Below are 25,829 nucleotides of genomic sequence, written 5' to 3'. Positions count from 1 at the left end.
ATTGTTACCATGACACACGGCTGTCGTTGGATTGGCTGAGCTCTGGTGCTGGAATGCTGCGTTTTTGACGGCTAAGCCTCAGGTGGTTCATATATAGGATCACTAAGTCAGTGTATCCCCACGAGAGGTGTGTGTCTCTCTGTGTGCATGCATACGTGTGTGCTAATGACAAGCTGCCATGCTGCCCTAGTAAGACTCAAATCCATTCACTAAAATAGACCGAATGGCAAGCTATTTTCGTTAGCATGCAGCACACAGCCCTGTGGCAGCACAGGGGCGCAGCAGACGCCTTGCATTATAAATGGAAAATGGAGCCGAGTTAATGCAGCAGCCTGAGTTTTGTGTGAATCTACACACAGGATGGATTAGCCTCACTAAGCCAGGGGGAGGTGTGGTGAAGTAGCCTGAGGTGAAGCTTTTCTTGGCTCTCCTGTTGCCACGATCATAATTGAGTCAATATTGCCCCCAGCTGGTGAAGTGTAGTAGTGTCTCATCTGTGTAGATGATGGATTGTGCCCAGAAAATATAGATGTTTCTAAGATTTACAGTTTTGCCTGTTATCTTTTTTAGAGTGACATGAAATGTGGCATGAATAACACCACAAAAAGTGGTAGGTTTGGCCTATTTAATCAGTTTCCCTGAAAGACTAAAAGTGCTAAAGGAAGTGTTTTTTCTTCACAGGGAGCTGCCATATGCTTGACTCAGCACATGGTAGACTCTCTCGACCCCACCCGCCGAGCAGGTCATTTGAGATGATATGTCTGAGTGGGTGTAATATGTAGAGCGGCTTGTTATGTCTGCTAAAAGCTCCCAGCTTCTCCTCGGTTATCTATTATTTATGCCACTGGAGGGCTGACACTGTGTAACATCCTGCCCAGGTTCCCTCGGCGAGCACGTCCGGCTGCTGTCATTCCTCTGCATGAGCACATGCTTGAAGCCTTGATGTGTGCCAGATAAGCATGAAACACGGTACTAACTTTTCGTGTGCAGAAATGCCATTTTGATTTTCTGTGTTGCACTGAGCGAGGGCCTGCCCCGAAATGACTGCATGTGAACACTGGATGGTGCTCTTACATCGTGCCTCTCATCCCAGGAAACTGACAATTTGCCCTGAGTCAGAAATTAATTTTCTTTGCTCTAAAAATCAATCAATTAATGCATTTTACTGGAACTGCTGGCTCTTTGCATTTGTGCATTTCAGCTTAAGCATTCCCACCCTGGCATGTGACGGCAAAAACATTTGGGAGTGGTCTTCCCCACCGCTCACTCTACATGCAAAACTGTTTTCATCCTCCAGATGGCACTCCTCTCTTACTGAATGAAAACGCTGGCACTCTTCAATCTGACACTCATCATCCTTCCCAAACCTCCTCTGTGCCCCACCCAAATTCCCGTTGGGGCAATACTGTGCAGTGAAAAAAAAAAAACATTCAAGGTGATGCTCTGCTGTGTTTCTTCCATTTAAATCCGGCTTTAATTTTGCTCCACAAGCACTTATGTAAGGCGTTACAGCCCTGAATCCTCAGGAGTGTTGAAGCTGAAGGATGCAGTGACGCCGGTGAGTCACAGTCAGAAGGTCAGTCGAGTAATGATGGTTCGGGGCTGTTTTAGCTGAAGATCTGTGTTCGAATGGGTTTTGGGAGGCAGCCGCCCTGGAGGAAGTGCTGCTTAGACCGACGACAGTGAGTCAGTGTGCCCCCCCTTAATGATTTCCTAACACATCCTATGAAGGAGTCAGAGGACTCTCAAGGGCAGGGTGGGGAGGGCCTCCTTCTGAGGCAGATGTTCAGAGGACAGAGCAGAGAGTCAGAGTTCGCTCAAACATCACAAGCTGGTTTTAGGACTCTTCAGATGTATCTGTCCCAAAATATTTCCAGCCTGTCCTGAATGTGGAGCAGCATCTTCACTGGAGATGCTCGTTCAGACCTGGGCTGTGTGGGTCCCCTCGCTGCTCTGAACTTGACATCCATCACAGGCTGTCAGCATTTCTCCGCGTGTTTTGATGGTGCAAAGTGTTGTATTGGTGCGACTGAAGAGCGGCGCTAAGAGCCTCTTCATAGAGCTCGGTTTCAATGGAGCCGGCGTTTTAGCCGACGCTTGTGTATGCGCCTGTTGCCATGGTTTCCAACTTTCATCAGGTGCCGTCCAAAGGGAGAGGGCTTAGCCGAGGATGAGGCGCTCCCGCTTTCATCCCACCTCTGATCTGCTCCTATGGACAAACTGCCGCTTTCACCCGCTCTTTTCCATTCATGCTGATTGGGCTTATCGCGGCTGCAGTGATTTGGAGCTCTATAAGTTGTTTTTGGGGTATTTTTAGCTGCCCGTGTGGCTGCAGGAGCGAGATGAGACAGCTGATACTGGATGGCACCTCAAGTATCGCCGTCAGTCGTAATGATTCAGTCGTCCTGTGAGGTTTGTTGTGATTTGCCAGAATCTGGGTGAGGGGGGCATTAGCTGATGTTTACGCGGGCACAACAATACAGAGGCGTGGCTACGAGGTAATCGAGTTCACCCCCATAAACAAACAAATGGCACCCCCTCCTCTTACATTTCCCCCCCTCATCGCCGTGTGCCCCCTAAGCCATTTTTAGTCAGCTGGGTGGGATTGGCAGGAGATGGACTGGGGTGAAGAGAAGTCGAGCGGGGAGGGGGAGGCGGGAGGAGGAGGATTGTAGAGGGGGGGATGCATGCCAGCCCCATTTGGGAAGTGCTCCCCCATTTTCTGCCTGTCGAATCGGGCCAGTGTCAGCGAGCTCCGGCGGGTCCAGGTCTGGCCGAGTGGGCTAATGCGATGTGGCGTGTCACCCGGGGAATCTAGGTCAAGTTTAAAGCTGCCTGTCTCTGCCCGCCTCTGCTGCAGTGTGACGCTTCCCAAGCCCACCCCTTCCACACACGCACTAACGTTCAGCACACACCCTCGCCCACATTTTACATCTTTATTATTTCAAATTTAAACGTCATATATAGGTAAAAATGAGACATGCATTTTCCTTTCTAGGCCCGCATAACCTCAGACATAAACATGCACACACATCACTGCCTCGCCCCATCCCCCCCCGCCTCCACACCCCAGGCAAGCTCTCAGCCTCTCCACGGCAGAGCCCACGTGATGCTCCATGCCGTGTCTACGCCCCGGTCGGGGAGGGGGGGAGGGCGTTGTTTTTCTTCCCCAGTAAAGCAGCAGGGCACGTGTATCCTCATGCTGCAGCCAAGTAGTGGAATGTCAGCACTATCCCTCCCTTGCATTAGCTAGCCATCAGCCCCCGAGCTGTTTTTGTAGGACGCTGCCGCAGCGCTCGGCTTCAGCTGTGCCCTGCTTCTCGGTGTGCTTATTAAAGTGGAGGCACAGAGCTGGGACCCGTTAAAAGGCAGTGCCATCCAGAGGTCAGGCTGCTGCATGGGCGTGGCACTGTTTTGGTGTCTTTTACCAAAATGAGCCTGAACCTCTCTGCACCATCTGCAAGCTGCAGATATTTGGGACGGTGATTTTTTTTCTTTTAAATGTCTCAACCTTTTTATTGATATTTTTCAGTCATAACAAATTGATAAAATGTACCATCATATTTTAGCTGCAATTAGAACGGAGTAATTGGTTCACAGTCACATTCTTTTGCGCCTTTTTCCATTTTAAAAATTGATTATAATAATAGGAATTTGCTGAGCTGCACAGAAAAAAATATCAAATCACATTAAATCACTAAGTGCTCAGTAGTGGAATTAAATATTTCTCCATCGTCTCCAGTTGACTTCCCTCCCCGGCTAATCCGCTGTTTTTGGCGCATTACCTCATCTGTATTAATATATTCATGTGCTTTCAAGTCCTACTACTACTGTACTCGCTCCTCACCCGGAGCTCGCCTCCCATTGGCTGCTGCAATGTTTTCAATGGCACCAAATTTTTTTTGACTCCATGGATACAGTGAGCTGTTGGGTAGATCAGCTCAGCCAATAGGAGAGCTGCGCGGGCTCCTGCTTGTCAGATTCTGCCGCTGGCCTTAGAAGCAGCCCTCCCTCCCTTGCTGCGAGCACGCGATGGCTCAGTGGGGGGGTTCAAAACAACAACAAGGCTGTCGTCGGGCTCTCTGTGGTGCCCAGGACATGCCAGCACTCCTGGGTACTACTACAGCCACTGGGGGGGGGCTTCGATTCCTCAATCTCTCTCTGATACAGTATCTGTGTACTCTCAGCCAGCACTTCATCCTCTCACTTCTCTCTTACTACACTCTCATTAAGCAGCCAGCCACTCACAGTGACACATTGTTTTAAATTTATCTTTAAAGGGGCAGTCGTCACCATAAGAAGTCCACATAAGCTGCAAAGTTGGGCTTTGGTTTCTAAATGCATGTTAATGTAATGTATGAATTATTCTCAGGGTGAAATTTGAGTTGAGGAGCTAAATGTACCACATGTGCAAATTTAATCTGCTCTTTTTCTGGTACACTTGAAGATTCTCTGTCGGACTTTGAAATGCAGCCACGCAAATCCCCGTCCTTAAAATGACCTCATTTCAAGCAGCACGAGGGAGCAGCGCTGGGCCTGCAAGGCTGCCAGCGCCCGCGTTGAAGCGCCGCGAGCCCTGGCAGCTCTGCCAGCCCGGCCGGTCGGCCTCGGTCCGGCTGAAAGGTGGCAGTAGAGGACCGGAGGAGGCCCGACAGTGACGGGCAGTGCCCGCATCAGCCAGCAGGGCGAGGTCAGTGACAGCTCTCATCCCTTCTGAGGCTGGATCAGGTGCTGCTTTCCGACAGCCAGTGAGGTGCCGGCGCTGGCACAGTCAGACATTCAGGTCACATTAGAGGAGGGTAATAAGACGAGGCTGGACAGGGCAGGTGGGTATGTGCAGGTGGACACTGCGTCGGCTGAGTGACTAATATTTGATAAGGGGGGTATGAAGTAATAGAATACATTTCATACAGAGTTTAAAAGAAATGGTCCTGATTGTAAGATGAAGAGGGACACATTGGAGTAAATTAATTGGTTGTAAATGCAAAACAAGAGAGAAACACTCAGCAGATATTTAATTGACGACATTAATAGATACACCACATTAAAGTCAAATGTAGGGCTGCAACCAGCAATTTTGTCAGGATCGATTAATCTGCTGATGATCTTTTTGTGTATAAAATGTCCGAGCTGACATCTTTAAATGTCTTGATTTGGAGATATTCAGTCTCATAGAAGATTTAGAAAACCAGCAAAGACTAAGGTTAATCTTTTCTTGATCAATTCTTTTTCTTTTTTGGCCTTTTTGTCATTATCCCATCCTGGCAGATGAAGAGGCAGGCAGGAAACAGAGGGAGAGAGAGACGGTGGGTGTGACATGCAGCGAAGGTCGCTGGCTGGAATTGAACCAGTGGAAGTTGCTACTATGCAGCCTTGCGGTGTGCGCTGTAACCAATCAGCTGCCAAGGTGCTCTGATCAATTAATTTTGACAGTCAGATGTTTTGGTTTCTTCAGTCACTCGGTGTGTTGTGACAGAGTGAACCTGGGGAAGCATTAACATGTCAAAGGTGTCGCTCGCTCTTCTGACTGATCAACTGTCTTCAGGTCTCATAATAGACGTGTTGATGGAGTACCTGCTTACCAGGAAGTTAATTTTAGAAAATCTTTGCTCTTCACACTCAGCAGTCATGTGAAAACTGGCCATTCATCACTAATATCTTCCCTGTTGAAGTGAGGACATGACCCACTGCGAGCTTTTCAAGATGCAAGAATACATATCCCCCCCCCGCCTCACCCCGCCTCACCCCCTGCTGCATCTCATGCATTTTAAAATCACTACATCCCCACTCCCTCTGCTTGTGACTGCTGAGTGTGTACTTTGTTCTGTCACAGCACCACCCTGTCTCCCAGCATTACCTGCATGGCCGTGATTTACCCTGTCACCACCGGCCCTCACTCAGTCACTTTGGGTCCTCAGCCGTCACTCATCTCGGCTGACATCTGCCTGCCGAACTTCAACTCCGCCATGGTTTCCGCGTCGACCCTCTTTCCGCCCTCTCGGAGCACATCCTGTCCGAGTCCGCTCTGTCACCAAGGGTTAAATCGGCCTCCGCTGATGGGACCTGCCACTGTTTCTGTCTACAAACTGCCACAGATGTCTGACTTGTCATACGTCTGTTGAGCTCCTGAGAAGGATCGGCTCTGTGCTTTCGAGGAGTGATGAACGCCAGCTTTCTAATCCTGCTTGCTAATCCTTTTTGACGTATACTCATTTGAAACTACCATAAAAAAGACAATATATGTAATGTTTCACCTCATCAGCTTCATTGGTTTTTCTAAATATCTGCTTATTCTGAGTTTGATGCAGCAACACGTTTCACACAGGAGCAGCTAAAGACTGAGAAAGATGTGGAATGCTCCAAAAACACCTGTTTGGATCATTCCACAGGTAAACAGGTTCATTGGTAACAGGTGATAGCATCATGATTGGGTATGAAAGGAAGGGCTCAGTCGTTCACAAGCGATGATGGAGTGAGGTTCACCACTTTGTGAACGCATGATTGGGTGAAGGATATAACTTCACAGGCTCACTTTGTAAAAGCTTTGTCAGTAAACTCGATTTGTTGGCACATGACTGCATTCAAAACGGTTGAAGACGTCACTTTGAGCTTGGACGATCAGCAGTAATTACTATAAATAACTAATAATACATTGATTAAAAAATGAATTAAAACCATAAATCCTCTATCAAAACAGTTGCTGATTAATTATGCAGATGATTTGAGCTTTATGATTTGTAACTGCTTGCAGTGGTGCTCTCATCTCCCCACAGTTAGATGCATGTGTTTCTTATGTTATACAAGCTGTTGTGTTGTGGTGTTACTCACTGTGCTCTTGCAGTACATATAAGGTTCTGTTACTTGCACCACATGTGCATCACTGAAGCATCTTAAATATTGATGTGAAGTTTCAGCTTCTGTGATCCCTGCATTACTTTTCCTGTAGACACTGTGCAGAGATGTTAAAGTGAATTTCATAGTAAAGCATACAAGGCCTAATTCACACACAGAACAAACTTCATAAACAGGTCCTCTTATGTTTCTGCATGACAACTTCCTTTATAAAAGTTTAATTGGACGTGTCCTGTTACGTGCAGCAAACAAGCACCCACTTCAGGTGTGGACGTGAATGCAGATTACATTTGATTTCCCTGTGGAGGCTCGAGAAGTGGATTACTTTGCATACTGCCTGTAAACGCGTGCGGTTGCTGGGAAGAAACTTAACAAAGCAGAAAAACTCAAACTGGGTTGGGTTTTTTTTTTCAACTTTTGGAGGGTTTTTGGTTTGACATCTGGTTTGTTAAGAGCCTGGGCACAGGAGACACACATGGACGGGTGGGGGTTCCAAGGGGAACTCTGGTGTCGACGAGCAGTGGGCACATCTGGGGTGCCACCGAGTTCACGCAGGCAGCAGAGCAGTGAAGCAGAGCGGGACTGAGGTGTCATGGATGCGTCGACTCTTTCCTGCTGCGCCCTCCTCATTGGTTGATTTCTCTCTCTCTCCCTCATCAGGTGTCGTAACATGGGGAACCTTCTCAAAGTTTTGACTTGCACAGATCTGGAACAGGAGCCCAATTTTTTCCTCGATTTTGAAAGTGAGTCACTTTTTTTTTTCTTTTTTAAGTAATTGCTCCCCCTCCTGATATCGATCACATGAATATCTTACCATAACATTATCAACTCTCAAACTCTTTAAGTCTTTCCACCCCCCACCTCCCTCCCCTCACTTATCTTTTACGCTGTGTTCTTCCCAGCGGCAAAAAGAGCCAAATCTACCACTGGAGCTTCTGCTCTTTCCATCAACCTGCCTCTTCCATGCTGGAATGTGTGCAGAATATCAATCAGGACACAGTTGCAGCAGAGCCCCCTCCTCAAATATAAAGCACTGAAGTTCAGCTGCTGCGTAGCCTAAGGCCCCTCAACACAGCTTGATCCTGTCCTGGCTCACACTTGGCAAACCCAGAGACTCAGTCATACCTTCAGAGAAAACAATGCCTCATGCAGCTCACACTGTTTCTAGGTGAATTTCGTATTAAAAGAACAGCACAGTTATGTATTTACTACCTATATTTATACCTTAATGCAACATTTCTTAGTTGTTTTTTTTTAAAGTTTTCTCTAAATTTATCACATTCTCAGCATTTTATTTGCATTTTCAGGATGCTGTTACACCTTGAAACCAAACTTCAAGGAAGCTCACACCAAATCTCTAAATTGGAATAAATTAGAAAGCAAGATTTTAAAAAACACAGCATGAAGTAAAAAGGTTAAACCGTAGCTGCCGGTACGAGCTGCGTTTTAGGTGTTTCTTCGCAGCGGAGCTGGAGTTCACAGTCATCAAACTTGGCAAGGTGTTGTAGCTGCAGGTGGTGGAAAAGGTTCACGGTGTTGCCACTTCTCTCAAACCACAATAAAAAGAAAAGCCTTTTAAACTGAACCATCTCTATGCACAGAGTTGATAAAACGCTATAAGATTGTGCACAAGCCTTTTTCATTTGTCTTATCTTGCTCCATTTTCCTCCTCTCAGCCAGGAAAGTGGGTGGTGTCAAAGCGAAATGGGAAGCGGTGGAAAGATGAGATTATTTCACTGAGCTTTCATTTTCATAATTTAAAGTTGCTTATTAAACTTTCTATCCCATCGGAGGATTTGATAGAGTTCCCAGAGCTGTCTTGTACTGTACGTTGAGCCCAGAGTGAATATGGATTAGATACCGATCAGATTTGCCCCGTTGTGACCTTGTTGTCGTCGTCGTCGTTGTCCTCTGCAGATGCCCAGCCCACAGATGCAGAGCGGGAGGTGTGGGACCAGGTGGACGTCGTGCTGAAGGACGCTAAGGGGATCCTGGACGAGCTGCAGGCGTACAAGGGAGCGGGGCAGGAGATCAGAGAGGTACACCTGATCTATAAATCCCTATCCGACCGACGAGACAGCTGCTGCAGAGTTAAGACAGGGCTCTGTGTTAGTTCATGAGGAGCAGAGGTTTTACCTGATTGATCAGGTTTGTGTTCAGTCGTTTGCATCATTGCTGTTTCAAGAGATTTTGTGTGAGTGAGTCATTCTTGGTGTAAAAAAAAAGAAGTTAAATTCAAAGGCTGTTACGAGAGGCCGTCAGGTCTGACCTCTTGCCTCAGTCTGTTTAGAAGCCCTGGCCTTTAAATGAAGCATTTCACACAGTTCGTTTCCAGCTGAGCAAGTGTTGCATCCCGTTTTTGCTCTCGCAGACAAAGAGTGAAGAACAGTGGATTTGTGAAAAACAGGGTGCAGCCAAATGCATCTGCAGCCTCAAAAATCAGAAGGTCATTAAACTTTTATGACAAGCTCAGGAGCGCAGAGTGGAAATTTGCTTCCATCTCCTTTATCTAAAAGAGAAAGACCTTCCCCTTCTGACAGAGTTCTCCTGTAACACTGACGGACTCACAGTGGAAAGTAGAAAAAGGATTTGAAAAATCTCTTCAGCAGAAACAAACATATCGGTACTGGTACCTACATTACCCACTATGCATCTCAACTGCAGACAGTTGAACGTTCAGGTGTGTTGTGAGCGTAGCAGCTAATGTAGCCGCTCCCCTCGAGCAGCGGTGAGGAGCCACAGAGGTCTGCTAACGACGCAGACTGAAGGAAATGTGTCAGTCTGAAGCCACAAACTCCTTCCAACGACTTTTTGAACGTGTGCAGTAGAACTCTCCAAGACCTGCAAAGAGACTTCAGTGTGTGAATCAGTGGCGTTCCTCTCAATAAGGGTCACACACACTACACACACTTGTGGGTGCCTGATAAGACTTTGTTGATCCCACGCTGGGGAAATTTAATTGTTACAGACAGCAAGAATAAAAAGGAGATGTAGAAAAGAATAAATAAAGTGAGCTATACATGTACATTAGTCTCACAATGAAACATTTTGACTTGCGCATGAATAAGATATGGATGTATGTAAATGTATAACAGTAAAAAATATGTAGCACAGTAAAAAAAAAAACTGTGAATTTTCATAAAAGTTTTTCCTCCTTTAAGATGTAGACTAATGGTCTTTTGATTGTTTTTCTTTTTGCAGGCGATCCAGAATCCAAGCGATGAGGCGTTACAGGAGCAGGCGTGGGCGGCTGTGGTTCCCCTGGTGGGGAAACTGAAGAAGTTCTACGAGTTCTCCCAGAGATTAGGTACCTGTCTGTCTGTCTGTCTGTCTGTCTGTCTGTCTGTGCTCTGTGTACAGGAACCTTATTCTCATTCTTCCTCTCAGATTGAGGCTGACTTGGTTTTAAGTGGAAGAAGCTCAGGCGTCTTGTGCGATTCAGCTCGAATGCAACATCACGTGGGACACTTTTCACTGAAAAACCCAACGTGCAGTGATGTCACTGTCTGTAACATTAGTGCAGTTCATCATTATGAGCGCGAGCAAAGCGCCAGACATGATTCCATGAAGGGCGACAGCATACGTCCTGTATGTAAAAGGTCTTTTAAAGCGGTGCCACGGAGACACAACCTCCATACATGACCTTAATTGTTTGCGTGTGCATCTGCAGTATTGACTGCTGAGCTGCAAAAGTCAACAGACATGCAACACGCACACATAACATGCACCCCACTCTTATATAAACATGCTTTGAAAACCCCCTCAGCCGTGCATTTCTCAACATGCTGCTTGCGGTGCACTGTGCACTGACCTCTGTGTAGTGTAGGATGGGGCTATAGGTTGTTTAATTAGCATGGATACAGGGGGGAAGGGGGGAATAGGCTTATTGCTCCCTGATCTTCTTATGACCCTGAGGCTGAGGGGGGTTGGAGCCCGCCATGCCTTGACGCCCTCAACCCCGTAATCCCAGTGGCCGTGGAGAAGGTAGTCAATGGGAGCAGTGGGCGGCGGCAGCCTGGTGATGGCTGTTATGTAACGAAGTAGGCCACCTCCCGGCCTCGGCTGCTGCTCTACTTCACTGCCTTGACTTTAGGCTTCGGGGGCCATGATGGCCTCTGCAGTCTGCTGTCCTGCCTGATACGCGTGAAGCTGAAAGTCCTTTACTACAGGCTGGTGGAGCATGACGACTAAGAATGGAAGATATTATAGAGGGAAGATTATGTAACTGGAAGTGAATGGGCAGATTTCTCTAACTGCTCCAACTACTGCAGCAGTTCTTCCATTGACCATTCCATTGAAGTGTGGCTTACATTTAGCACTGCTGACAGAAGAATTTAGATTTTCTCATAGAAAACCACCTAAAGTCCAAGGTGATATCTGATATCTTGGGTCAAAATCCAGAGAATAGCTATGAAATTTTCACATTCGAGAAGCTGAAACTTGTTCATGTTTGACATTTCTGCTTCATAAACGACTCAGATTCATCATTTGTGCAAATAGTTCAATGTCGTAGAGCTGAAAAACGTCAATGAATTAGCTGTGCATATGACCTGAAGGAACAGATTTCTCCTGCTCAAGCTGCTAGTTCTTGCATTGACACCAAATCTGGCTGAAATTCAACAAAGCTGACAGAAAAATATGAATTTTCTAGCTATTGGCCAACAAAGCTAGAATCCATCTTAATATTGCTTATTTTATCTGACCTGCAGTAAAACACATTCACTTCACAGCAATCAAACAGAGCAGCGTCAAAACTGTCACATTAGAAAAGCTGAAACCAACAAATGTTCGACATCTTTGCTTGACGAATGACTTGAATGAATCCGTTATGTAACGGACATGTACCGATGTTCACGCTACAGACCTGCTTAGAATCCCTTCTGATAATCGAGATTATAGATTTTTACTGTGACAGACAGAAACTGATCTGATTTAGAGTCAGCGCGGTCGGTCAGACATGGTGGGGTCTACACCAGACTAAAGTCCCGCCATCCTCTGGCCCTCCCCTCGCTGTGAGTAAAGCGCCTACGTGCCCGCATTCTGCTTGCCTGCTCTGCCGTGACCTGATGAGATCAGACATCCCTCCCCGCCCCACCCCGATTTCCCGACATACTAGAGTGGCTCATTTCTGAAGGCCTGAAAGCAGCTCCATCTTAACTTCTGTTTTGACTGGGACGTGGAGGGGGGGGGACTGCACCACGAAGGCCATTTTTAATCAGCCGCTTCGCTGCAAATGCCGGCCCAAGCAGATGGGAGTCATTACTGAATGGCAAACGTGCTCAATTCACCGCACTGCACTGCCAGCGCTCTGTCCGTCCTCTGAAAGTCCCCGTACGATTATCTTAAGTAGACGGCTGTCTGAATCGGCCCTTTTCTGGGTTATGTTGACATGCTCATCGTCATATGTAATCAACAAGAGTTGTAAAGTACATTTAGAATAAATCTGTTTAAAGTGCTCATTTGGTGCAGCGCAGCCTTATTGCATCAGATGTCGAGCTCGTCTGGGTTATGTCATTATTGAAGCCTCTCTTCGGCGTCTAGACTGAATTCTAAACACTGTCTGCATCTATAAATAAAAATCCCTCTGGGCTTTAAAGGTTTTCTTTTTTTTTTAACTGTGTGTCTGAACAAGACATGTTTGCTTGATAGTAGTACTTGCTTGGAAGTCGTTCACTACATTTCACTTAATCTTTTCCTCATTTCCCTGCCGGTGCTCCTCACGCATGCTTAATTATCGGTCTGTGGGTATGCTATGTCAAGCCATGGCACAGGCTTTGTATTTACTTACTGTCAAAACAATGAGTGTAATCCTGCTTGAATGAAATCCCGTTCCCCTACCCCTCCCAGTTCATGCCAATGAGATAATTAGTCCCATGTCTCATCTGCATCTGAGCAGGAAAGCCTCTCGGCCCCCCCAAACTCTCCCTCTGCTCCCTCCCTCGACACTGGCAAAGGGCCCTGGGCAGTGTGGGCACCACCGCTGTCCCATTATCTGTCTTTGTCCTAATCAGGATGCTTCAGCTGGCTCGCACAGGACACTGTTCACATCTCTGACTGTGCGTAGGATCCACTTTTAGAGCTGTTCTTCGGCTTTTTCCTCATCTGAAACAAGACTCGGAGCAGCGAGGGTGTCAAAGCTGCGCATGTCGTCAAAGCCTCAGAGGCAAATTTGAGATTTTAGGCTTTATAAATAAAATTTCATAGCAGACCTGGATTAACAGCACATTCGGTCTTTAGGATGCTTCCTTCTGGAAGTCCAAAACACTGACTACAATATTGACAGATGCATTTTCTATCTAATTATTATGCATTTGGGCTGGCACCAATGATTACTTTCATTAATCTTTCAATTATGTTTTTCCACTGCACCCATTATCATTTAGTAGCCCCAAAATGGTAGTCATGGTTGTCAGTCTGTTTCAATTTCCCAGAGCCCCGGGAGACGCCTTCAATTTCCTTGTTTTGTCCAAGTAGCAGTTTAAAACTCGAAGATATTTAATTTCCGACAATGTAAAACTGAAGGAAGCAGCCACGTCCTCACATCTGAGAAACCAGAACCAACAAATGTTTGACATGTTTGCTTGATAAACCATTGATCAAGTATTTAAATTGTTAACTTGATAGTTTCAGTGCTTTTCTGCAGTTGACAGTATAGAAAAAGTGTTTTTCAGTCTATTTATGCGACATTGTTCTTCTGTCTTTCGCACATCTCATTTCACAGACTGCTATGAGAGTTATAGAATTTATAGTTTCTGCAGTTACACAATGTCAGAAAATGCAATCCTCACATTTTAGAAGCTGCAACAAGCAAATCTTTGACATGACAACTTAGCAATTTACCGGTTTTGTGAGTCGATCGGTTGGTGATTTTTAGTTGTCAGTATTTGCTGCAGATCTTCTTCAAACATGAACAAAACAAAACATTTGAAGACATCACATTGGGTTCATTTCATAGAACAAAGAGGTAATTAATTGAGAAAATAATAATTACTTGCAGGCCTATAATTTAGTCAGTTGAATTAATGACTCACAGGATTTTATAAATGAATACTCACAACGTCTCCATGTTACATACAGGGTTTCTTCCTTCTTATGACCTTTGTGCCTTTGCATGTAGTTCTGCTTCTTCAGCTGCTACAAACTGAATGAGAAACAGTTTTTTTAGCAACGCCCACTGACGACCTGGAAGACTTCACACAAACAGCGGGCGTGTGAAGGTTCAAGGCCGTCATCAGGGTCCTTTCACAATGAATAAAAGCTCACACCATCCATACATTTTCCACCGCGCTGACGTTTTCCGCTCGCCCTCGTTTTTCCTCACAGAGGCGGCGCTGCACAGCCTCCTGGGAGCTCTGACCAGCGAGACTTACGACGACACCACTCAGCACCTGGAGCGGGAGCAGGCGCTGGCCAAGCAGTTCGCAGAGATCCTGCACTTCACACTGCGCTTTGATGAGCTTAAAGTAAGACTGCCTTATTTCTCCAACGTCTCCCAAGTGTTTGCTTCTGCTTCTAAATCCCAAACTCGCCTGTTTAGATAGAAACTCTGCACTTTTCTTCAGTGGATACAAACCAGACTTCTCAGTCGTCCTACAAACTGCTGATGGCCCTGAATTGATTTTTAGCTCTGTGTGGTTTTAGACTGCAGCCAGTGAGCGCGTGATTAGCATTTAATTAGTCCTGATACTGCTCTGCTGTTTATAGTACAGTGGATGTCAGTGGAATGGCTAATAAGGGTTACAGACGTCTGCAAATTGTTGTCGTTGTGAGCCGATTTCAGCATAATGTGGCAGGTTTTGTAAATGATGGAGGGAGGAAACTTGTAAGAACTTATCTGGCTTTCATTCAGACACTCATTGCTTATGTGCAACCCAAAAAAACACCAGGAGTCAAGCCTGGGTGTCGGTCGGATTCCCATTGTCAAAAACATAATTGCGTGAGCACTCATCTGGTTAGACAGGGGGTGAACTGGTTCCACTACACCCTCGCTCCTTAGATACAAAAACTTGGAAAAAAAAAACCACACGCCGACACCCCCAGGCGACTTTCTGCGACGTCCCAATTAGTGCCCACTACCCGGGCTGGCAGGATAAAAACACAAAGGTAGGGGGTGCAAGGTGGCATGCCAGGCCTATTCATCAATCTTTCACACCCATGCACGGGCTTCTGACCTAGTTAAAGTGTCTGTGCGGCGTGCAGCCCCTCCCTGGCGAAGCAGCCTGTCTCCTGGTGCATACAGTGGACACAGACTGAGTACCAGTCTATTGTAGCGGGATTAGCATGCTGCCAGTGCAGCTTTGACTGTGACAGGCTCGTACAGGAATGAGGATAATTAGCCACATGATGAGCTCTCACTGGCAGTGACGTTTGAAAGAAGCTCTCTGGTTGGACGGCTTCTGTTTGAGGGGTCAGTTTGGCTTCAAGGTGAAACCAGATGATTCATATTTTGCGGGAAGTTAACTGATTTTGTCTGAGATATCAGACAGTGAGCCTGCATTGGTCCTCCGTTCTCTCTAACCTCGCCTTAATGAGACCCTCTCTACCTTTTTTGTCAGCTTCCTAATTGTTGAGACTCTTGTCACAAACTACGCTGATGCACAGCCCGACTGCAACAGCAAAATACCCAAATGTTTCCTGACAGGATGAGCAGGGATGTGGATGTGCAGGAGAATGAGTGTCAGAGGATCCAAATCCAGTTCAGCAAATGAAATTGTAATTGTATCTGTGTTCTTTTTATGTCATTTCCCCCCAAAGCTACATTTCTGCCTTGTTGGCTAAAGCATTCTGTCATGACGATGGCATGTTTGATCCAGAGCTGAATGTCCTGCTGCAGGCTGTGCCACCTCCAGACATGCACAGAATATCTCTCTCTCTCTCTCTCTCTCTCTCTCTCTCTCTCTCTCTCTCTCTCTCTCTCTCTCTCTCTCTCTCTCTGTGTATTAAGATGCATTTCTGCTGCTTTTTGCAGATGACAAATCCTGCCATTCAGAACGACTTCAGCTACTACAGGAGAACCCTGAGCCGAATGCGGATCAACAACCTACCGGTGAGCACGTGATGTCCCTCTCCTGTCTGTCCCGATGAGGACGCTGTAGTTAAAGTGGCCATAAACAGTGTTTTTGTATTAAGAGTTGATTACATGACTGCTCACTGCCACAATGAGACGAATCATCACCCTGCTTTTAGCAGCTTTTAGCTCCTTGGTTTCGTTTCACAGCCCACAACTGTGCTGTTCTGCTTCGCTCTCATCACCCTCATTCTGCAAAAAAAGCTCTAGAAACACGCTACGCTGGGGTTAATGTGCAGTATTGTTTGACCATGAAGCATAACATTTAGTTGTGTACCATTGCAAACAAGGGAAGCATTTACGTCAGCCATCGGTAGACTCACCAGAGATGACTCATGAGTTTATTTTAATACAAAATGTGCATTTTACTGTTCAAGCAGTCTGTAATTGAGTGCTCCTGTAATGTTTCCACGGCCCTGCTCTTGATCAAATTTAAAAAATGTTCGTCATCGTGATTCGTCTCTCCTCAGAGCTGATGTTGATTAAAGCCGCCGGCTCTCATTAGAATCCCAGCACAGTTCAGGCTGCTGCAGAAGGCCAGATTGATGAATGAAGTTTGCAGACTGTCGGAGCCCCCAGGAGTCAGGAAGCGTCTCACAACATGAAGTCAGAGCCCCGTGGGGAGTTTCAGGGAGTTTGAAGCACAAGTTGCTGAGCAGCAGTGCGTGGCAGCAGAAACTGATCCCAAATCAGTAGCATGGCCCAAACCCTCTAGAGATGAAACGCCTAACTGCAGGTCAATGTGAGGTCTGTACAGTAGATGAAGGGATTTTTGCCTGATTGACGAAGAGTCAAAGTAGAGGTGTGTTGAAGTACTCTGTGTTTTTTAGCACTGCCTAATTACACTGGCTAAAATCAATATGTGACTAATTACATGTGAACGCAGCAGACGGACAGGTTCAACTGGTACTCTTTTAATTATGTCGTCTTGTTGCGCCCTCTTTCCTTGCAATGGCATGAAGGTTTTCCTACAGGAGAATTGGTGTCACCTACTGCGTATCTCGATGAACCAAGTACTAATAATCGCATCATGGCACTAGATGGAAACAATTACTGAGTTAAATCATTTAGTCTTCTGCTGATTTTCTTGACATTCGGTTCAAATTTGCGATACATTTGAGTGGAGACCCGGCTAATTCTGGCATCTTAAAAGCCAGATATTTCCCTCAGGAGCTGGTGGAGACCAAAAGCGTAGTTAGAAGAGAGAGAATATTGCACTTCATTGGCCAGGAAGGAGGACGCAGGAGGCATATCACCAATCAGTTAGTGCAGGTCTGTAACACTGTGGTACAGGGTGACGTTGGTCATGTTTTCTAACATATGAGGTCCAGCTGCAGTCAGTCCCGTTAATTCTTCTGATCATTGGATCACATGGATCCATGAAGCGCTGATGATGCACGGTGACACCATCAAAACTATCCAATCACTGACTTCTAATCCATATGAATTCAAGTTTACTGCTACGAAAGGCCAAATCTAAAAGCCAACAATGTAGAATATTTTTCTCCTCACTGTGGGCCAAATTAATCAAACCACTGGTGTATGATCGGAGACATGTCAGTGCACGTTAACCCGCAAATAATTGGTTTATTTAAGTGCTGTAAAAAGGAAGCAGCTCCCTCAATAATATTTAAGTGTTATTGGACGTTTCCTTTATTGATTGCAGGCTTAGCTTTGGAGATCTGAAACTCAAGGACCCACTCACTCTCCTATATGATACATCCTGCGTTTCACCAGACATACATCATTATTCTGCGGCTTGAAGGACATCTAAAGATACTCTGGTGCAGGAAATAGTGAGATTGAGGTGCTCCCGTGTGTGCAGAATGCACTGAAACCGCTCTCAGATTTGACCGTCTGACGGGAGGTTTTATTCTCCAAACCAGAATGTGCCATTAGGCAAATGGGCCGAGACAAGTCGTCGTTAGGACCTGTCACTGCTGAAAGACACTCCGGCTGCCGTCCTCCCTCGTAGCTCCGTCTCACAGCAGCAGCAGCAATTTAGTCACCACTCAGACAACTGAATCATTCAGACATCCGAGATGAAACGCATCTGTCCCCGCGGTGGAAAAAAAGAGATGTCTTTGAGCTCATGTGTCATCCTTTGTTAAAACATGAATTGGTTTGGAATTTTGGGGAGATTATTCATATTCTGTCAGTGTTATCATAAAAAAATAAAATAAAATAAAAGCAGGAAAAGTTCGTATCGCTTAAGTATGCAGACAAATTTAGAACAGGCTGTTAAAGAGACACCTTGTTCTTTGTTACCTGGCAGGTGTTTTCAGTGTCTCGTTGAGTCTGAGACTATAAAGCAGCAGGATGAGGTAGTCAGCTGGGAAAGCAGGAGGAGCAGGGCTCGGTGATGCGGTTTATATCAGTGTTTCACTTATGACTTTATTTAATAAAACTGCTTTTATGTGCACTATCACAACCTGCTGGAGCTGCGTGACAACGACGAGCACGATGACGGGCACAATCAGTACCTCCACACAGCGCTTTTATGTTTCGTGCATCCTGAGGAGGCTTCAAATAAACCTGGCTCATTGTAGATTTTAACATCGCAGCGAGGAGCCGTCCACACCAGCAGCTGCTTGAAAGCCTTTCTCGAGCAGTTACATCACTCGTCTGTGTCACGGACCAGAAAGCTTTAAACTCCTGCAAACGTGTCGATCCACGCTGAGACGCACATGATGGTTGCATGGAAATGATTATCATACCATGGTACATGTGCTGTGCTGAATTCATGCTATTTAAAAATATAGGACATTCCATTAAGGGCCATTGTAACCAATAATAATAATAATAATAATAATTGGTGTGGCTGTCAGACCAGAGACGCTGATCCAGGTGTTCAAGCAGCTGTAGGACGAACACAGAGGTTTATTGCTGGACTCCGTTTCTTTTTAATTCTCTGTTGTCTTTTTCAATTTTCCTTTTCTCTGCAAACTTTGAGAGCAGCATCTTGCTGTGAGGCTCAAACAGAAGAAAATCCATACGTAATGTAATAAGCGTCACGCGGACCTGATCTGGATTGATTTTCACTTCAGTCCAGATCCGGAGCTCGGTCCAGGTTTTCAAACTGAGCTTTGAGAAGCCCAGTTTGTATGTTGTGAACGCGTGAAATAAATCTGTAAATATTGGCCGAAGCCAGTTTCACAATGGGCCTATAGAGCTACAGTGGACAGGGGAAATAAGTTTAGAAAATAATACAGAAAGTCAATGCCGTGTTCTTCCTGTGTGCTTGCCCGTTTTCCTCAGCAGGGGAACCTTGTGGGTGTTTTTGCTCTACACATTAAAATAAATCAATCAAATCCGTGTGCGTCCATGATCCTGTGGTCAAAACAATCCAGTTAATTCATTCAGTACCGGTTAATATAACCTGCAGACCTGCATTATCACTTAAAACTCAACACGCACACAGTGAAGCTGCGATGTAACCACAGTTAAAAAGCTCTGCCCCTCATATATTAGTTATTACTTATTTAGAGTCCTTATGAGCTCCAGGCTCTAGCTGACTCTGACCTTTGACCTGTAGAGATACAAGAAAGAGGAATTTTACAATAAAATGTCATTATTGTTTTATGATTCTCAGGCAGAGGGTGAGAATGAAGTCAACAATGAACTGGCCAATCGGATATCGCTGTTCTACGCCGATGCCACGCCCATGCTGAAGACATTAAGCGACGGCACGACAAAGTTTGTATCCGAGGTAAGGCGGACAAAAAGCGGCGGGCGCTCATGAACTCATGATGCGCGAAAGCATCGCCTCACTCCGTTTCTTCTTCTGCCTTTCCACAGAACAAGAACCTGCCCATCGAGAACACGACGGACTGCTTGAGCACGATGGCGACTGTGTGTAAAGTCATGTTGGAAACCCCGTGAGTCACCTCCCGCGTTGTTCGTGCCGCTTCAGCTCCCGCTCTTTGCACTGCCTAATCCCCGCTTCGTGTCCTTTCAGGGAGTACCGCAGCCGATTCACCAGCGAGGAGACGGTGTCTTTCTGCCTCCGGGTGATGGTCGGCGTCATCATCCTGTACGACTACGTCCATCCTGTAGGAGCTTTCGCAAAGTCGTCCAAAATCGACGTGAGTACGCGTTTGCGTCACTATCCCGGCACACAGCTCGCTACATGAAGCTAACAGCCTGTTTCCTGTCCGCAGATGAAAGGCTGCATCAAAGTCCTCAAAGATCAGCCTCCGAACAGTGTAGAAGGCCTTCTCAACGCTCTCAGGTGAGCTCACGCTCAAATCAAATTGTGTTTTTCCCCCTCAGCCCAGCATGTAATGTGATTACAGCACACACTCTTCAGCCCCACGAGGCCGCTGATCGTGCTGCGAGTTGAACGATGTCGGTGCGTGTTCATGAGCAGCACGCAGACCTCTTGGTGTACTTCAGTCCCCATCTGCACAGTCCAGCGGGGGGATTCGGCCGGCTGCGTGCCCTCTGTGCCAGATCCGGGTTGGGCGTCGAAGCCTCTCCAGAAAGGCCGATTACATCTGACACCTCGTCCTCCTTACGGTCTCCCAAATTTTACCCGCCTCCCCTGACGCTCACAGCTGCTCGAGCTGATGGGGCCGTCTCTGCGGTGACCTCACATCTGTATCTCCCTCTGTACGGCGGCCCGAGGCTGGCCAACGCTACCCGGTCGCATGAGGTCACTCGCATTCAGAAGACGACAGATTTTCTTTCAGCGGTTCCAAATCTGATTTGATAGAGGATCGCAAAATATTGTAGATGTGTGATGAAAAGTAACTGAGAACATTTATTCGAGTACTGCACTTAAGTTTGCTGCTACGTGGAATATTACATTTGGCACTCCACTACATGTATCTGACAGCTGCTGTTACTTTGCAAATTAAGATTTTACATCAGAAACATAACCTTAAAAACAGTTCAATGCCCAAAGAGGTCAGATTTGTGGAGCAGAACGTTTCATCTCTCATTAATCGTCTCATAACCTCTCAGATTTATCTTCCATCTCTAGTTTGGAAACCAGCAAACTAAACTGCTCTGATTGATTGATTGATCTTGAGTAACCATTTTAGCCATTTTTTTGCAACAAAAAGTCGAATATTTGCTGGTTGCAGCTTCTCAAAATTTTCTTTGTCAAACTGAATCAGACAAAGCAAGACATTTAAGTCTCTAGGAAGTGACTTTTCACAGTTTTCGCATGTCTTGTAGACGCAACAATGAATGCATCAGTTTAGGAAATGATGAGCAGATAAATCGATAATGAGATGCAGACCCACTGACTGCACCTCGGCCAGCTGCAACAGTAAAATGCACCAGTATTAACAACTGAATAATGCCATGTATAGTAATCTGTCCGTCATAGGGGACATTTCTGTAGTAACACGGCTGCAGTTGCATTGGTACTTTTACATTAGTAAACTATCTGCTTGTTCTCCTGCAGGTACACAACCAAGCATCTGAATGATGAATCAACCAACAAGACTATCAAGAGCATGCTGCAGTAGGACTGAGCTGCTGCTCGAACTGCTTGCCTCACACCCTGCTGGGGGGAGACGCCACTCTCCTGACTGATGTCGGTGCACAGAATGTTTTTGTTTTGTTTTGTTTTTGCTTTTTTCAAATTTTATAATGGAAAAAGAGCTGCAGCTCCGCCCTCTTTTATAATGCAAAATGCTACTGCCATTATGGACGTCTTTTTCTGTGCCAAAAAGATGTTGCTGAGATGTAATGTTTTCGATAAAAGGCCATGCGACAGTGGCAGCTAATGAAAGCATTGTGGATCCTCTGGTGTTTTTAAACATGTCTTGTTTTTCCCTGTATAAGGGACAGGAGTGCTTTGACTTGAAAATTTAAAAGAGAGAGATATATAGAGAAGTATATATTATTTTTGTTTGATTCGTTATTTAATATTACATCCTCTGCATGATGAAAATGATGTCTTTTCCTTCTATTTAAAAAAACTAAAGGTTCAGTTTAATTTGTCTGCTCAGTTGTGCATTATTACATGTTTTGTTATTGAAATGGTACTGGTCGAAATGCAATTTAAGAGTACTGTTTTTATATTTTTTATAGGTTTTAATTTGTGCATATGTCTTTTTTTTTCATAGTTGTGTTGTATTTTTCATTTGAAAACTTTAAACTGTGATGTGTGCAAAATCAAATTAAAATTGGGAGTCTTTACTGTAAATGGACAGTATGTTGTGGCTGGAGAAATTAAAAGGAGAACTCTTGTTTTCTACAACCCGTCTCGTCAGGTTTGATCTCTTGTATCGTCGTCTCCTGGTGGCTGACAGGAAGTTTTATTGCGAATGTTTTTTGTTTTTTTTTCTCGTGTGAAATGCAGAGGTACATATTCTCATGCTCAACCACCAAACAGCCAGTGAGGAAGAGCACTTATGATCCCAAAGTCTGATAAAACAGACACTCAGTGGCAGTTTACTTACATTTAAATGAGCTCAGTACAATGCAACGGTAAGCGAACACACCATTGTTCGTACGGCCATGCTACCTGTTTCCAGTTCAAGCTGTTCCGTTAAAGCAGCTGTTTACAGAGAAAAAGCTCTTGAACACCTTTTTACACCACCTGCTCAGCACCAAACTGCAGACAGTGAAGCCTTTAGAGCTAAAGATATTTCCCTCAGGAGTTGGTGGAGACCAAAAATTGAGCTAAAAGAAAGCTTATTTTACTTACATTTGCCAGGTGACCCGACACATGGCTCCATGTGAAAGATGATGTTCTGTAACAAGGAACTGTTTGCTAATAAGTCCACCAGTATCAGCTCAAAAGATGATTGATCCATTGTTATTTATAGTTATTGCAACAGGATTGTTGCTTTTTGAGAGTGAAAAGGCTTTTAAGAAGGACGTCATAGACAGTGCTGTGAATCACTGCTGAGTCACCATGTGAGGAGCTCGATGAAGGCTGAAGATTCAGTCAGTGACAGTGGTGACTCAGTATAATTGGTTTACATTGAAGATTCAATGTTAAAGATGTGTACTGAACATCTCAGTTAGCTTAGCATAAAGGCTGGAGAAAGGGGGAAACAGCTACAAAATCTACCAACTAGAACCTCTAAAGTTCACTGTTTTGTCTAATTTGTGTAATCTGTGCAGAACCTGAAGCGTAAAAACAATAATTTGTAGTTTTACAACTATTTTGTAGCTCAGCAGGTGATTGGGTGAACCATGTGTCTGTCAGGGGCTAACCTCAACCAATCAGATCAACTAAACATGACACAGATCAAATTTTTCCTGAAGCCAGTCGATAGGTAAACTATAACCTCGCTCGTCGGCTCTCAGAAAGGAGCGGAGCTGGAACAGAGATGATCCGGCTCACACTCGCAGAGCTGGACCAGCTGCTTCCAGCCTTCATGCCAAGCTAAGCTAAGCTAACCAGCTGCTGGCTGTAGCTACATATTGACCACAGACGTGAGTGGTATCTTCTTATCTACCTCTCAGTAAGAAAGTGAATAAGTGTATTTGCCAAAATGTGGAACTGATTGGCTCCAGTCTCATGGAAGATAAGTTTAAAGTTTAGGGAAAATGTGGGAAAAAAAGACTCTCAGATACAGCAAAATATCCATTAATGCATTTGTCATTGTTACATATTCACTGAATGTGCTTTGGCCTGTTTTGAACACCCTGTCCACTACAGTTAATGGATCATTAAGAAGCATAATTGCATGATGTCAATGACAAGTGGTCATCTCCCATTCATTCATTTCTGGCTCCATTATTCTGTCTTTCCACATTAAAGGTTTTCTCCTTTTACTCTCCTTTTAAAACAGACCACCAGAAATATCCTTTCAATTCATTTTCAGCCCACAAACCTTTTCCTTTTTCTTTCCTTCTCCTCCTTTCAGTGGTGCCGTAGAGTGAGAAGGGGGCTACTTTTGGGTGGGCACTGCAGCACTATCAGCAGTGTTGGAGAACTTCTCAGGGTCAAACAGAGAGAGAGGCATGGATGGGTGTGTCCTCTGCAGCATCACTGCACTAACAGACATGGGAAAGGAAGGAAAAAGGAGGGAGTGAAGGAGGCGGGCTGGAGGAAACAAAGTGCTTTAATCTTGGGTGGGTTTTACAGTCCTTTGGGGACAGAGTGGTAAAAATGGGAAAGTGCTGCCCTGTAGCTTGTGTTGCAGCTTCTTTAAATGAGTGAACGCAGCTCAAATGAGGTTTGCCTGCTCAGTGGGCAGCGACAAACCTCGTTCTGATCTCCCACCGTGACCCTTCATGCAGAAGCTCTGATATCCAGACGAGCGAACTCTTCCTCAGCCTTTCATCTGAGGTGTTTAGATCCATCACGCCTGAAAATTAGGACTGGAGCCAAACATCCTGAAAAACATTGAGATAAAAAGTAATTAAGTACGTTTACTCGAGAAATGTACTTAATTCTGAGGAAAATATTGAACTTTTTACTCCACCGCATTTATCTGACAGCTATTAAAGATCAAGACTTTACATAAAAACACATGTTCAGTTCATTACTTTGATGCATTATAGATGAATTATTCAAATTAGTCGATGTGCACGATGTGACATTCAAGGTCTTCGTCATTTTGATATTCAGCGCTTGGGCCACTTGTGTTTTATGACGCTCATCCTTTATTTTGTTTTTAAATTATGTATCAGTACTTGGACAAGATGTGTCTTCCCAGCAGGAATTAGACATCTCCATGCTGAATTACAAAAACCAGATGGACTAACACTTTTTTACATTGTTCATTTGAGTTAATCTGCAGTAAGGATGGATGCTGCAAAGAGGGCATCTTATTCTGCTTTAAGTTAAAGAATCCGAGGTGTTGTTATATGATTTAATTGTATTTTGACAGAAATACAGGAGATGAAGCATCACATTCAATGCAGAGTCGTGAAATATATTTTTAATATGCACGATTTGTGCACAAATTGTGAATCTGTAGACAAGGGACAAGATTTTGGTATCATAAGTGTTTTGGTGTCTATTTGTAGCCCGAGTAGTATTGACCAATCACGTTTGAGCGGGCTTTGGTTGCATGCAGGTAAACCTTCCGTGTGGAGAGCAAACAAGGTTAGCCGTTAGCCCCCGGAGGCTGAATCGTCATTGGACGATAGCTCACGCTGTTGGGCGGAAAGGAGCTGATGCTGTGGAAGATATTTCATGACTGCAGGTGCGGCGTTAAACAGAGAAATGATACGCAGAGGTCAAAGAGGGTGTTAGCTAACGAGAAAGACTTGAAACATTTGCCTTTGCGGAGGACAAATCTGCCTCCTCTTGTCTAATGAGGCCTTTTTCTCACGTTTCTTGACAGTTTGACATTTGGACTATTCTCGTACGCACCACAGTGAACTGGCACAACCGTCAGTTATTTCTGAGTAAAGAGTTTCTTCTTTTATTCCAGTGAAAACCCCAGCAGCACGAGCGCTGACTTCTGTCCATAAACCACAAGGCCCTAACACATTGCTCATCTGTCTCTTGGGTGAGAACAAGTTCACTTTTCCGAGAAAGACAACGGCTATCCTCCGAGACCACCCCTTCACGCGCCGTCACAGATGCAGAGCCCCCCCAGAATCCCACTTCCTCCTGTACGTTGCTTTAATCGGGGGAGTCTTAGTTAATCAGTCGTGTCAAAATATTAACGGCTCATTGAGGATCACGTTTCATGCCAGCAAAACTGAACCAAGAGTGCTGTAATCTGTGTCCGTTGGGCAGATAGGACTCCTTGCTTGGGCAAAGCGTCGGCGCTTTATCAGGAACTAAGAGTCAGTGAAAGTATTGCCACACACAAGTGAGACGGCACAAGCCAAGTTCCTCTAAAATACTGTCAATGAAAGTGGACGTTTTGCACCGAGAAATATGTCCTTTTTGTTTTAGTGAACTTCTGCCCACAAACATCCTTCAACACATTGACAAACAGTCTTTCTATATTGAGGCTCAGACACATGAGAAGGACGGTCT

The 25,829-nt window shown here is 45.2% G+C and overlaps 1 protein-coding gene across 1 annotated transcript in view; it reads left to right on the top strand.

The window, feature by feature from the left end:
* Positions 1-22,079, top strand: part of fam49bb (family with sequence similarity 49 member Bb) — a 33,566-nt gene extending 11,487 nt beyond the window's left edge. Inside the window, exons 3-12 of the mRNA XM_070986532.1 lie at positions 7,513-7,595; positions 8,770-8,891; positions 10,054-10,159; positions 14,176-14,315; positions 15,821-15,898; positions 19,512-19,628; positions 19,718-19,797; positions 19,878-20,004; positions 20,080-20,150; positions 21,333-22,079. Coding sequence (XP_070842633.1) covers positions 7,523-7,595; positions 8,770-8,891; positions 10,054-10,159; positions 14,176-14,315; positions 15,821-15,898; positions 19,512-19,628; positions 19,718-19,797; positions 19,878-20,004; positions 20,080-20,150; positions 21,333-21,396 — 978 coding nt within the window. The 5' untranslated portion in view covers positions 7,513-7,522 and the 3' untranslated portion in view covers positions 21,397-22,079. The remainder of the gene's footprint in view (positions 1-7,512; positions 7,596-8,769; positions 8,892-10,053; positions 10,160-14,175; positions 14,316-15,820; positions 15,899-19,511; positions 19,629-19,717; positions 19,798-19,877; positions 20,005-20,079; positions 20,151-21,332) is intronic.
* The last annotated feature ends 3,750 nt before the right edge of the window (positions 22,080-25,829 follow it).

Source organism: Chaetodon trifascialis, chromosome 18, assembly GCF_039877785.1.
Source record: "Chaetodon trifascialis isolate fChaTrf1 chromosome 18, fChaTrf1.hap1, whole genome shotgun sequence".
NCBI classification, from domain to species: domain Eukaryota; kingdom Metazoa; phylum Chordata; class Actinopteri; order Chaetodontiformes; family Chaetodontidae; genus Chaetodon; species Chaetodon trifascialis.
The sequence above is the reverse complement of the archived record's forward strand: the minus strand, read 5'-3'. Positions and strand labels throughout refer to the sequence as shown.